Source organism: Phyllostomus hastatus, unplaced genomic scaffold, assembly GCF_019186645.2.
Source record: "Phyllostomus hastatus isolate PE091 unplaced genomic scaffold, TTU_PhHast_1.1 phas_contig_86, whole genome shotgun sequence".
Classification (NCBI taxonomy): domain Eukaryota; kingdom Metazoa; phylum Chordata; class Mammalia; order Chiroptera; family Phyllostomidae; genus Phyllostomus; species Phyllostomus hastatus.
In genome coordinates this window covers 75,684,703-75,698,530 of record NW_025333977.1, presented here as the reverse complement: position 1 = coordinate 75,698,530, position 13,828 = coordinate 75,684,703, and the positions used below count along the sequence as shown (strand labels likewise).

Below are 13,828 nucleotides of genomic sequence, written 5' to 3'. Positions count from 1 at the left end.
TACACAGGGAAAGATTTGATTATTGCTATATCAAATGAGAGAGAAAAAGCTGAGAGTAATTCCCAGGGTAGGGCTGTGGATAACTTGCACTGTGATGCCATTAAGAAAAGGAATGCTGGAAGAGAAATGAATTCAAGTCAGAAAAAGGAAGAGTAACTAAGGTTAATTTTAAGAATAAGGAGTTTCAGATTGCTGTAGACATCAGAGTGGAGAAGATAGTCACTTAGGATGGGAGCTCAGGAGGTACTTGAAGAGTCTGAGTTAATAGTCCTTTGATTTGGGAGTCATTAAAGTGAAACAAATATTTTAAGGGAATAATTAGTGGCAGAGGAATCATCTAAGAAACTGGGAAGGTTCTGCCAGAGTGATGGGAAGAGAAGAGAGAGCATCGCCATGGAAGACATGATCCCATGAGCAGCCAGGGAGGGAACGGGAAGAGGGAACAGGGAGGGAGGGCCTCTCATTCAAAGAGGATGATGAGAGATCAGCAAGAGAGCAGGCCGACACAGGGACAAGGCAAAGACATGTTCTTGTAGCTGAGTACAAAGAAATGGTAGGCGATGATTAAGACGGGAGAAAAGGGACCCTGCATGCCACCAGAGCAGGAATGTAGGCAAGAGAGACCTGACTTCTTCTGTTCCAGGTGGGATGGAGGTGAGTTGGGTGTGAGGCAGGAGAATTTGAATGCAAGGACTGGTAAAAAATTATTTTCTTGCATGTAGTTATGTGAGATCTTATCTAGGTGATGATAACAATCGACTGGCAAGCAAAATCCCTGTTCCTCACAGAGACCGTGCGTGGGTAACAGAAAGGACAGTCATCTTTAGGGAGAGTTTGAGACTGAGAAAATCACGTGTGTTCTCCTCACTTTCTCCTCCTCTAATATTCTTATGTAGGCAAAAGTGAGGTTAAAATGAACATGATGGGGATTCCTGAAGATGAATGTGTGTTCCATAAAAGACTTAAAATAATAACCTGACAGTACTTTATAAAATACTTGGTGGCTTTGATTTCCCACACTCTCTCCAGGTCCCACTCCTGTGCTCTTGTTCACTTCTCCTTCTGCCTGGTGCTCTGCCCTCACTACCCCTGACTCTCCTTATCTCCTTCCTCAGTACCAGGCTCATCACCCTCTTTTCCCCCTGGTACCAGCAATACTTCTTATATTGCTCTTTGCTGCCCATCCCCATTTATCATGCATTAGAGTTGTGTGTGCACACATTGTCTTTATCCTATTCAATGTTGTGTGTCCACAGCACAGGGAATGTTTTCTACTTTTTCTCTTGTCTTCCATAACCCTTTGCTATTAGTGAATACTGAGAAGTATTCACTAAGGTAATAGAATTAGTCCCTTTTTAAAAGATGACAAAACAAACCTAGTTGAGACAAACTAACAGAGCTTGTAAGTGGAGGATATAAGACTGTTCAGAACTAAAGTCTTCTGATTCCCAGCCCTAAGCTCTTTCCCTAAATTCTTTGCCTCTGTGGAAACAATAAGCAAGAGCTAAGGGGACATGCAAGGGAAAGAGAAGTAAAAGGATGCATAAATATACAGGGGCTCAGATGACCCAACATATACCAGTTGGATTGCTTTTTACTCTCCCAGAAGCCACTTGTGATATCATTTACCTGTGTCACATCTTACCTTCCCTGGTTACTCTCTGAGGGGAGGACCACGCCCTTTCTGCTAAAGCAGATCTCTAGCTGTTCATTATGGGTGTTTCTGACAGTGAGAAACACATAGTGATTGCTGGTGCCTTTTCTAAAATGATACTTCACTTCATTAGCATGATTATTCCATTTAAAACAAACCATTTAATAGATAGCCTTGCTTTAGGTATATGATAATACCATCCATGCTGCACCTATTGAATACTGACATATTTAAAAAACTATTTGTACAAACATCTATGAAGTTGTAAAGAAGGATCAAATAAAATGTGTTTGTAAATTTAAAAAGTTGTAGTATATAATTACCACTAGACTGGTACCAGACAATATTGTGTCTTCTCATCACACTTCTGCCTTAATTTGCTTTATACCCTCCTTACTACCTTTCTCCTCAGCTAGTTGCCAAAGCTGTCTTTCAAATTGTTAACTAAGAATAATTTCAAATAGTAAATTTACCATGATTGTTTGTAATTTAACAGCATATGACTGACTCTCTAGTGGTAGCTTTCACTCAGTTATATGCTTAAAGATATATTTTTTGTAGTTATTGTGCATGATGTTTAGAAAAATTACATTATTATGACAAAGAGCTATTATATCTAAAAATGAAGTCCATCCTGGATATATAGTATATGGTCATATGAAAAAAAAAGACCTTGTCATATAAGAATCTATGGTATATAGTGTTGAAATTTAACTTGGGTTACGAATCTCTCCTTAGATTTCTTCCCCCTTTTTCTCCACAGCAAACCTACAAGACATGGTATTTGCCTCATTTTATGAAAATGTAAACCATAATCAGTACCATATTCAGCACCACCCCCCTTTTATGTTTGATAGAAATGAAACTGAAGTTGAAAGAAAAATCCCATTTTGGAATGAATATTTTTCTAGCTTAATGTGCTAGCTTAATATTCTTTTAATGTGTTTCATTTCTATATCTCTAACATTAGAAGCCTTGATATTAGGTACATTTTCCACTCCGTGTTGTTTGAAATTTTGTTACTAGAATCTGTCTCTGGTATCACAAATCATATACGAAGGCCACTAAGATAAGAGTGGCTAGGAAACTCACTTGGGGCTACCAAATGTGTTTCTCATATCCTTGACCCCTTTATTTTTTTCCTCCCAATTATCTGTGAAATGGGCACTGGCTGAGTCCTCATGATTTTGCCAGTGAGAAAACAAGAACATGGAAAGAAAAGCACTACAATTTTCCAGTGGAATGATGCACGTTAACTTACTGTAGATGTATAGAAACTTGCTGGGCCCACAGTGAGTGAACCACCAGGAAGTTCACAGCAACCACAGAGATGTGTGAATGTTGGGAGCCATGAGGTTACATTTATTTCATGCCAAGCAAAGCAGAATTTAACTCTATAGTTGAGTTACTTCCTCATTTGAAAAGCCAAAAAGACAGTAAATGTAGTTGAAAACAGAGAGACAGATCGTGGACAAGCTCACAATAAGCCCAGTGAATGGACAGTGCCTCTGGGTTATGAGTTGTGGTGCTTCAGGAGGGGAGGTTGGCCTAGAGAGAAGCCACTGGATGAATTCTTCTAATTTGGTAGCACTGAGAAAAAATCCCCATTTTCCTCCATGGACAAAAGTTAGCTTGATCCATGTAGTAAAGTCTGGATAAATATAAATATTTGACTTTGCCTTCTTAAAGTTTCTTAGCATATTTTGATAGTTACTTTGCTTCATAAATTTAATTTTGGGAGAAATTGTTTTTTCCTTAAGATAATCAGTAGGATTGGAATAACTGGGCACTTTCTCTGGTTCTGCAGAAGAGATTCTGGAGTCTGTAGGAGCCAATGTGTTCTCTGAAGTTTGTGGTTGTATGAGTTTGTGAAGCAGTTCCATGATTTCTTTATCCTTTTCTCTTTCCAGAACTTCTAAACAATGAGTATTGGAACAAGAATGCTGGTTTTTCAGTTCTGTTATCCTTTTCTTTAAAGCATTGATGTCTTCTTTCATAGAGAAGACATCTTTAGTTGTTGTGCATTGTTTGTTGTCATTAACATTCATTCTGGCTTCTAGGACCTCCATCTGCCTCTGATAAAAGTTGATCTTTTTCTGGATTTTTGATACTGCACTGACAATGTCAATCATTTTCCCAAGGAGGTCAATTTGGGCAGTTTTATTATCTTGGAGCATTGCTATGACATTCACTTCCTCAGCGGTACTAATGTCATCTTGATCACAACCATAGGAAGTCATAGCTGAATTTCTAGTTGAATCTGGATGCTTGTTCTTACATCTATGGTAAACATTTTTAAGAGATTGTCTGAGCTTAGAGAGATTGGAAGTCCACATTTGCCCAGCAGCAGCTTTTACCCTTTTGGTTTGAAGTTTGTACATCGTTTACAATGAAACAAGAGGCAAGGTGTTGGAAGATGAGATGAGAATCAAAGAAAGAAGCAATGTTGGAATTAAATGGTCTTTCTCTTACTAAATGTTGGAAGTCTTTCCTGGTGACATTGTAGAATGCCCTGTGGAGAACACCAAGGGCAGTAGCAGGCACTCTAGTGGGTTGGCTTCTTACAGGGCACTGTGATTGGTGAGCTCTTGTGAATAATGGTCAACTCCATGGACTACTTTGTGGTGATTATTGACCTGATGCTGATGTCACAATGGCTGCTGGCTTAGAATACTTTTAGCCTTGGGTCAGTAATTCTCAAAAATTTTGGTCACAGAACTATTTTTTGCCTCTTAAAAATTGAGGAACACTGAACTTTTCTTAATATGAGTTATATCAGTTGATATTCCATATTAGAAATTAAAACTAAGAAAGTCTTAGGATATTAATTTATTAAAATGAAAAATAATAAAATCATTACATGTTAACACAAAATAATTATATTTTCCAAAAGAAGAAAAGAGTGGTATTTGTATTTGCCAATGTTTTAAATACCTGGATTAATAAAAGACACCTGGATTCTGCTTCTGCATTAGAGCTATTACAAATGTTGTTTTGGCTGGAGCATATAAAGAAAATAGTGTTTGAGTTTGGGGAAGAGGCCAAGCTCATGGTAACAGATAAAATTTTCCAAAATTGTAATTTTAGCTTGAAAAGCTTGAAATTTATTAAGTTTGTAGGTTGTTTTCTTTAAAGTGATAGGGCCAGCTGCATCAAGTTTTTCCCTAAACATTCTTGCCAAATACCCAAATATAAATGCTATAGTTTTCTGCCAGTTTTTCTTTCACGTAAAAATTATGTTCCATGAAAAAAGTGGCTAGTTTAGTTTGTAACTCAAGCCCTTTTCCTGGAGATGACCACTATACTTTGGTGAGCAGCAGAAGGGCCTTACGTGTGCTTTAAATTACATCACAAAAACCGAGAAGACCAACTGAAGGGTTGAGATTTAATAAAATTAATTTTTTTTTTACTGCTTTATCAAGGACACTCTAGAACTAAACTAGCTTTTCCTTGTATTTCTCTTTCCCTCTCTATTGGTCCAGTTTAGTGCCACTGCCTTGGTTTGTGCTAAGTTTTACCCACCAATGCTTTTGTAATACAATTTGCAAAATGAAAATGTCAACAAAATGAAAGAGTCAAATAATGTTCCAATATTATTTTGAAAGTTTGTTTTCATGATCTATTGTACACAACACCTTGAGAACCACTGCCTTAAATTTTTAAAATAATGCCATACATTTCTTATGCTTCTTCTTATAGGGTTTTAAAAAATATATAGTATTTGAAATTCATTCCCTTTGAAATATTAATTTTTTTCATTTTATATATTGAGGTAAATGTTTAATTTTTTTCTTTGATCACTTAAAATTGAATATTTTGGAGTTAAAAATCCCATGATAATACTGTCTCCAAAGGTGCAGTTCCATTTTATTAAAAAGGACATTCCTTGTAGGATCAGTGCCAGCTGCAACCCTCTACTAAATCACTCTTTCTCCTTTGTATGCCTAATTGCAGGGCCAGCTTTGGCCTAGGTTTTGGTACAAACTCTGAATTTAAACCAAAGTAACTTAAGACTTTTGGCTTATCAATGGTATGTGGAATTTTGCTTTACAGTACTATCTTTGAATCCCTGTTTAGAAACCTTCCAAAACTTGTGAAAAACTTCAAGCTCTTGCTGAGGAAAAATGTTCTCCAGGAGTCTGGCTCTCATAGGAATACTACTTGGAGCCAGAAAAGGTAGCATTCAGAGCTGCCCCATTTACCTTAGCCATGGCCATTCTCCCCATCAGGTGCTGTAGGCATGTTGCTGAGAGACTGTGAAGTTTTCAGGGGCCAATAAAAATATTTGAAAGCACAGAGAAAAAAATGAGCTTAGAGTACTAAAAGAAAGCTGAAAGATTGAAACAATAAATGTTTAATTAAATATCTCCAAAGGGTACCATTATATCATCTTCATTAATTGTTAAATTTAGTATTAAAGTTTCATTACATTTGGAGGCAATTTGTAGATTAGGTTCCTTGCTTTACAAGAATTCTCAATTAAATCAGAGGGATTGCTTGTAGCAAATGCTCCCTGTGGGTTTATAACAGCTAAGACTTATTGAGTGCATACCAGGCACTGTTATAAATATTAGCTTATTTAACTGAAGTTCAAAGAAATCAAGTAATTTTTCTTTCTGCTAAAAAATGCCATACAGTTATGATAAAAATACCTATTTGTCAACTCAGAAAGAGATCAGCATTTCATTTTTTTAAAATATCACACTATATAGTTGTAGAAGACATTTTGATTAAAATTCTGTTTGTTTAGCAGTATGAAAAAAGTAAAGGTTTGGTTGGTTATTTTATTTATCAGAGATGTTGAAGCTATTCTTGCCTTAATTGTAATAATGGTATAACACCTATATAATAAGAAAAATAGACTTTAAAAATTTCAACTAAAATTATTCATGTTTACTGATTATTTTTGTAAAACAAATTAATCCAGTAGGTTTGATATAAACATAAACCTGTCTGGTTTCTAATTACTTATTTACTGTTAGAAAAGGGGCTTCAGCCTATCTGGGGCTTGTTGAACAGTGGAAACCTATATCATGGGGGATATAAGCCTATTGATTTGGGTGAAGTTGTAAGAGAAGTCAAAAAGTGAGTGAAAATCAGGAAATGAGCTGACTCCCACCCTTTGGGTCCTGCCAGATATGTGGGGGATATTTAGAAATAAAATAACATGGAAGACTGGAACCTAATGGTGGATTCCTACTGAGGAAAAATGTTCTTCAGGAGGCATGCTTTTACAGAAATGGTACTGGGAGCCAGATGACTCAGAGTTCAAGGTGGTCCCATTTACTAAGTCTGTACTCTCAGTTAAGTTACTAACCTTTAAGTTATTAAAACTGTAAAGTAGGATAATGATAGCACCTATCTCATAGAGTGGTTTTGAGGGTTACAGTGTTCACTATCTGTAAATTCTTTCTTTCCTTTTCTCTGACCACATTCTTCTCACTCTTTGTTCAAATGAAAGTAGGAAATGGGTAAGAGTTTTAAGCTCTAGTTCTACTCTCTTGCTTAGCCTCTTAATCTGCCTTTCATTCTCTCTCACTGGCCACTCCACCATCTACATGACCATGGTAAAGCAAGTACTGCTCACTGTTCCACATACCATGCAGATAAAGTATTAAGATTAGAAGAACATTAGAATGCAGCAAACAAGGTTGGACAAACCAATATTCTGCCTTCCAGCACAGCTAGGACAGCTAGTAGAATCAGCTATGATGTCAGGCAGACTGGCATGATATACCCATTGGAGATATGGCTCTAATAATAGGTAATATTGTTCATATTTAAAATGCTTGTGTTTTTGAGTAAGTTAGCTATAGATTAATTATGGCAAAGTCAGGATTATATATTTAAAATTTGCCCTAATTTATGTCCTCTTTAATATGCTTTTTTTTTTTTAGTAGAAGAGAATGGGTAGAATTACAGCTATTCTGCTAGCAATTGGACATTATCGGTAACATTTATGTTACAACTATAGTCTCTGTTATTTCTCATTTACCCTTAGTGGTTGTAACTATGAAAAACTCCTGATGGTCTTTTACACCCCTCACAAAATTTGAGGGTGAGGTTTGCAAGAACCTGAGCCTTCCCACCTGAATATCATCTGTCATGTGCAGATTGAGATAAAAGATTGAGGGAGCAGGAATCAGGGAAGTTTTCATATTTGACCAGGGGGGATAAGAATGTGTTAAATGAACGGCTTAGATCTGGTGTTACACAAACCAAGTAGTTAAAAGGATCCAAAAGTGAAGCCACCTTCTTCTATTTTCTTTCTACTTGTGAGAAATAGGACAAAGTGAGAGTGACATCAGAGCTGTTGCACTGGACCAAGGGATGGAGAGGAAAACAAAGACAGCGTTTATAAGGCAGAAAAAGTCAGGCAGTGGTGCCACATTATTTGCTGAAGGACACGATGGAGCCCCGTGACATGGATAAGGCCATCTGGCTAGATAACCTTGGGGTGAGAGGGTCAAGTTTCACTCTGTGGCATCCACAAATGCTCATGATAACACTTTAAAATCATGTGAATCCTTGGCCCAATAAGATGAACAACTCTGAAGAAATGATGGAATCATAATTTCCTGTCACATAATATTTACTTAATCACAATAACTAAAACTGTGTGCCCTCTTTCTGTAATGTCCTCTGTGTATTTATCACCCAGGCAAGTTTGCACTCATCCTTTAGGAGACATCCAGGCAATACTTCCCTTGTCCTGTCTGTTCTCCATGATCCTCCATGTAGACTTACTGGAGTTCTTAAAGGTTCTGTGTCACTACTGGGCAGTGATCGACGTACAACAAAGACAGTACTGTTGTATGTCATTGTTGTTGTGTGGGTTTCCCCTGTAGACTGTGAGCTCTTTGGGGGGAGAGACTTGTTTTTCAACTCTGTATCTCCACTGTCACAAAACCTAACATATAGTCGGTGCTCAGTACATCTTTATTCAGTGAATGAATGAATGAATGAAAGAATGAATGCACTTGTGGATAATTGTTAAGATATACACTGGGTCTCTTCTGAGCCTATTTCTATGGGTGGCTAGGAAACACACTACTTTTTCATAAAAGGAATCTATGATAAATTTTTTTAGTTCCTGAGGGGTCATTTAGCATTTTGGGATAGGGATTTAGTCACTGCTTCCCCAAAGACCTGAAGCAGTTAAATGACAAGAGGTAAATTGAGAGCAGGTAGATGGAGGTAATTTTTGAACCTGGTTACTGATAAGGAATGGTTAAGAGAGAGAGCTAAGTAGGGATGGTCACAGGACTGGTGTTAATGGCACTGATAATAGTTAAGGTACGCAGCATACTTCCCCCTGTGCTGCATATTGAGTCTTTCAGGCCTCTAGGGAACCACAGGTAATCAGTGTATTCTTTAAGCCCCTGCGGGAATGGCTGCGAATACATTTGTCATCATCTTGGGCACTCAGGCACTTATCTCTTTATTCACATCATTTTATACTCTGAACTCCACATTTACAATGAACTCTCTCTAGTTTATCTAGACAGAGCCTTCACCATTTAGTTCCAGAAGCCTGGGGGCACATTAGTATTTTATGTAATCTCTCCTCCCTGTCATATTCCTCCAGTTCTTTCTGTTATGCTTGGCTCTTGTTGGTAATATATTATATAAGGTTGCTTGGTTTCTGTCATTCTCAGCCTCACCTTTTGGTTTCCCTTCTCCAATATTACCATTAAAGCTCTGCTCCCTGTAGCTCATGATTGACACTCTTAGTGCTTTATGAGTCCTGATGTGCACAACTGATGCTGCCACAGAAATAAACGGCTGGGCAAAGGAAGAGAAAGAGGAGGGTTTTTGCTTAACCATTTACCTCCTTCCTCTGATGGAACTGGTGAATAAATTCAGCGAGTTATTCTATTTAAACACCTATGTTTCACTGAATTTATATCACTTAGCAGATCCTTTTAGAAATAATTATGTGCTGGGTGCAGCCTTGGATTAACTTGTATTATTCCTGAATTGCACTGAGCTTCATTTAAGGAACATAAAAAAAAAAGATATAGAATACATAGTGATCATACAGGAAATGGGGATTTAAAATTTAAACAAGTCCAGAGATCATAAAATATAAAAATTGAAGAATGTCAGTTTTCTTATTTCTGATTGTGGATACTGTATAGTTTGTTGTGTTATCATATTTGGGTCTGTTAATATGTTACTATATCCTTCATTTGAGGAAAAAACTCTCTTTTAGTGTTTAGGTTTTCAGTTGTAATGATGCTTTATAGGACTTTGGACTACAAAATCCAGGGAGCTATCTTCTTTGTTAGTTTTCAGTTTTTTTCTAAACCTTTTTTTAAAATAAGATTTTATGTATTTATTTTTTAGAGAGATGAAGGGAGGAACAAAGAGAGGGAGAAAGACATCAGTATGAGGTTGCCTCTCATGAACTCCCTGCTGGGGACATGGCCTGAAATACAGGTATGTGCCCTGACTGGGAATCGAACTGGTGCCCTTTGATTCATAGTCCAACACTCATCCACTGAGCCACACCAGCCAGGGATTAGTTTCCAGTTTTAAAGATTATAATGTAAAAGATTACACTGGCTTTCCTCATGGTGCTAACCTTGAAAGGCATCTGTTAATATGAGGTCTTATGTTTCTGAAGGAATTTGCACCAGTATCTCTGTGAAGAATATATGCATCTGTCCCTTGGCTCTGTCTTTCCTTCTATTATTAGTCTGCTCTCCATCCTGGGCATGTTACTTACCACTTTATATCATCATTACAGTCAGAACAGCAATAATGCTGTTCGTTAATATTGAAGGAGTGCCATAGGGTTAATATGAAAACATCTAATTTTAAAATTTATGTAACACTTCTTATTTAAGAACCATAAACTAGTGTTTTTATTATACACTGTTTCTGCAGTGTTTTTTCTTCAGGAGTTTGATTTGAGAGTAATTTTTTTCTCTCTCTTTAATGCTACAGGCATCCTTTCCTCTGTATGGGTTCGGACTACAAAGAACTTATTTAACATTTCAAATATAAATAGAAAATGCCCAAAAGGCAATCTTAAAACTGCACTGTTTTTTTTTCCCTCTTTCTTTTCTACCTAGGCTTTACAATTGTGATCTAAGGGGAAAGGTATTTATTCATTGTTTAAATATTTATTTAAAGCTCCTTCCCCTTGGTACCCCCTGAAATATGTAATGTTGCTGCAGCTGTTTCTGGTATGCTCAAAACCAACTAAAGCATAAAGGTATTTAGGCATGTTTGACTATAAGATTAAGAATTAGATTTTTAAAAATTCACCTCCTTCTGGAAATTTGAGGTCTTTTTTTTGGTGGTCTTAATATAAGGATCAGATGACAGAGATTGAAAGAGACAAGGCAGTTAGACACATATTTCAGTAATTTTCAGCTCCAACTTTTGGCACTAATGGCTACAATTCTCACTGTAACTTGTGAGAATTAATTACCACTTCTTCTATTTAGGTGCCCAAGTTTCTCCTCCTTGATATAGTGTAAAATGATAGCAAGCTGGTTTAAGCCCTTAGGTAATTTACATAATAAAATAGGTAAAAATCTTTACAATAACCTCCATTGAACTTTACATTAAAAATTCTAATGGTACTTAAAAATATAAAAAGAACATATTCCTGAAAATCACATTCTTTGTTGTTAAAAATTGGAGCTAAAGTAAAATGGATACCAGGCTCATTATAATGATTTTTTAAAAAGTGACATAATTGCTTGAAACCTAGTAAACCAGAAGACCTTAAAATCTTGTCTCCAGTGTTCCTTTGAGAATCCAAAGAAAACTTTGCATTTATCCTCAAGAAACATCATATACAAGGGCTGTCCAGAAGGTATCCAGCCATGTAATATGAAAACTAGAGACATTTATTTAATTTATTTTTATACAAGATACAAGAAACACTGTAACAGGACAATGACACCTCAGTCCCCTTCAAAGTAGGCACCTTGGGACCTCACACAGTTCTCCCAGTCACCATCAGCTGCCCTGTTATATTTTTTGAATCTCATCAATGGTCTGAAATCTCTTCCCTTTCAAAGATGATTTTAGTTTTGGGGAAAGCCAGAAGTTGCAGGGCACCAAATCTGGGCTATAAGGGGGCTAAGTCACCTGGGAGATTAGAAGTTTTGTCAAAAAACTCTGCATGAGACGTGATACACAAGCAGGCATGTTGTCATGATGAAGCTGCCAATCACCAGTTTCTCATAGCTGTAGCCTTCTGAATCATCTGAATAGTTTCCTCAGAGGAATGTTCAAGCTTAATGCAAAATTTGATGCAGATTCATTGCTCTACTAGCTCAGTCATTTTGAACGTGATGGCAACACAGTACACATGCTCACCCAATGATGTCTACCACCCCCACTGACTAGTACAGTGAAGTCATCATTGTTCACACAGGCACATTCCAGTGCATTCTCCTTGGCTACCAGGTTATGTTGGGGACTTCCCTGCCTGGTTTCAGGAAGCTGTAACCCCCTGTGACTTAGGCTGAGTGAAAGACCTCCAGACCAGGAGCCACTAAGTGGACAAAACTTATTCCCCTGGCACGAATGTTACCTGTTCTGTGCCTGGCCTCCTATGCTTGATCAGTTAGCCAATGACGGGTAAGATTTCCCATGGGGGGAATCTCCTAAGACAGGCATGATCACAAGGAGGCCTCAGAGAAGACACTCAGGGTTGTCGAAATGAAGGGGTGATAGACATCAACCCCTGCCCCTTCGGCTTTGTCAAAGCCTGAGTCCTTGTTCTTACATGTGAGAAATCCAAATCTCCTGGCTGCCTTTGTCTCCTCTGCCTGACTTAGGCCTGTGGAAATAACAGGGGTGGTGCAGTCCAGACAGAGTCGGAGGACCCCCGGGGTAATCAGGCCTGGGACATAGAATATGCAAGATCCTGTGAGATCTGTTTGCTGGAGGATGATTAGATTAGAGTTTGAAGGCACAGACAAGAAACCAAAACTAGCCCTTTGAGCCCTGTAGTCCTTTCAAATGATAAAACTCCAAACTTTGCCCAGAATCACAACGGGGGTTCTGTCAGCATCTTTGAAAGTCACCTCTTTCTTTTTATCTTTTATGTTAGACTGTGAATCCACAAACTAAGTCTGTATTCTTAATAAAAACCTGCTTGGGAATGGAAATGGGGCACTCCCACTAGAGAGAGTGGCCGTTCCATCCCTGCTTCCCCACCGGACCTGGTTGTCTCTGTGTATGTTTTTCTCGTGTTTCAATGAGCCATCTGCAGCATTTCGTGACCACTGCAGGCTGGTGAACATGCGTCAAGGTTACATGAATGTCACACAAACCATTTTATTTATATTAACAGTGGCTAGACTTTTTTTCAACAGACATGATATATACAATTCTGCATATAATTTTAGGTGATTCACAGACTAACCTCTATTCTCCTTCTCCAAAGGCATTTATAGACACTGTAAATTACCTCCCGGGTTAAAGTTCCTGACAGAAAGAGAAAAATGGTGGTTTAGGCTTCACTAACTGTTTGTAGGTATTTTGTTTGTAAGGGGTCCGGGATCTTTATGTGGTTTTGTTTGAGAACTTAGAATATGTGAGCTGCTGAGAGTAAAAGCAGTTGATTATTCCAGGATCAAAGGAGGGAGAGGCCACAGGATGTAGTGGTTTGGAATTGGTTGTAGTGAAAACCTTTAGGAATGAGTGAACATAGGAGCACCCCTATGTTCATTTCCGTGTTATTTACAATTGCCAAGGTATGGAAGCAGCCCAAGTGTGCATCAGTAGATGAGCAGATAAAACAATGATGGGACATTTACACAATGGAATACTATTTGGCTGTAAAAAAGGGGAAAATTTACCCTTTTTTCAAAAAAGATTTTATTTATTTAATTTTAGAGAGGGAAGGGATGGAGAAAGAGAGGGAGAGAAACATCAATGTGTGGTTGCTTCTTGTGCATACACCACTGGGGACCTGGCCTGCAACCCAGGCATGTGCCCTGACTGGGAATCAAACCGGTGACCCTTTGGTTTGCAGGCCAGTACTCAATCCTCTGAGCCACACCAGCCAGGGCAAAAATTTTACCCTTTGAGACAACATGGATAAATCTAGAGAACATTATGCTAAGTGAAATAAGCCAGTCAGAAAAAGACAAAGACAGTATGATGTCACTTATATGTGGAATCTAAGGAACAAAATGAGCT

General features: G+C 37.8%; 1 protein-coding gene across 1 annotated transcript; it reads right to left on the bottom strand.

Annotated features, from left to right (window-relative positions):
- Nucleotides 1-3,048: 3,048 nt before the first annotated feature.
- On the bottom strand, nucleotides 3,049-4,035 carry CCDC54 (coiled-coil domain containing 54). Its single transcript, XM_045850808.1, has one exon. The coding sequence runs from the start codon at nucleotides 4,033-4,035 to the stop codon at nucleotides 3,049-3,051; it is 987 nt and encodes a 328-aa protein (XP_045706764.1).
- Between the last annotated feature and the right edge of the window lie 9,793 nt (nucleotides 4,036-13,828).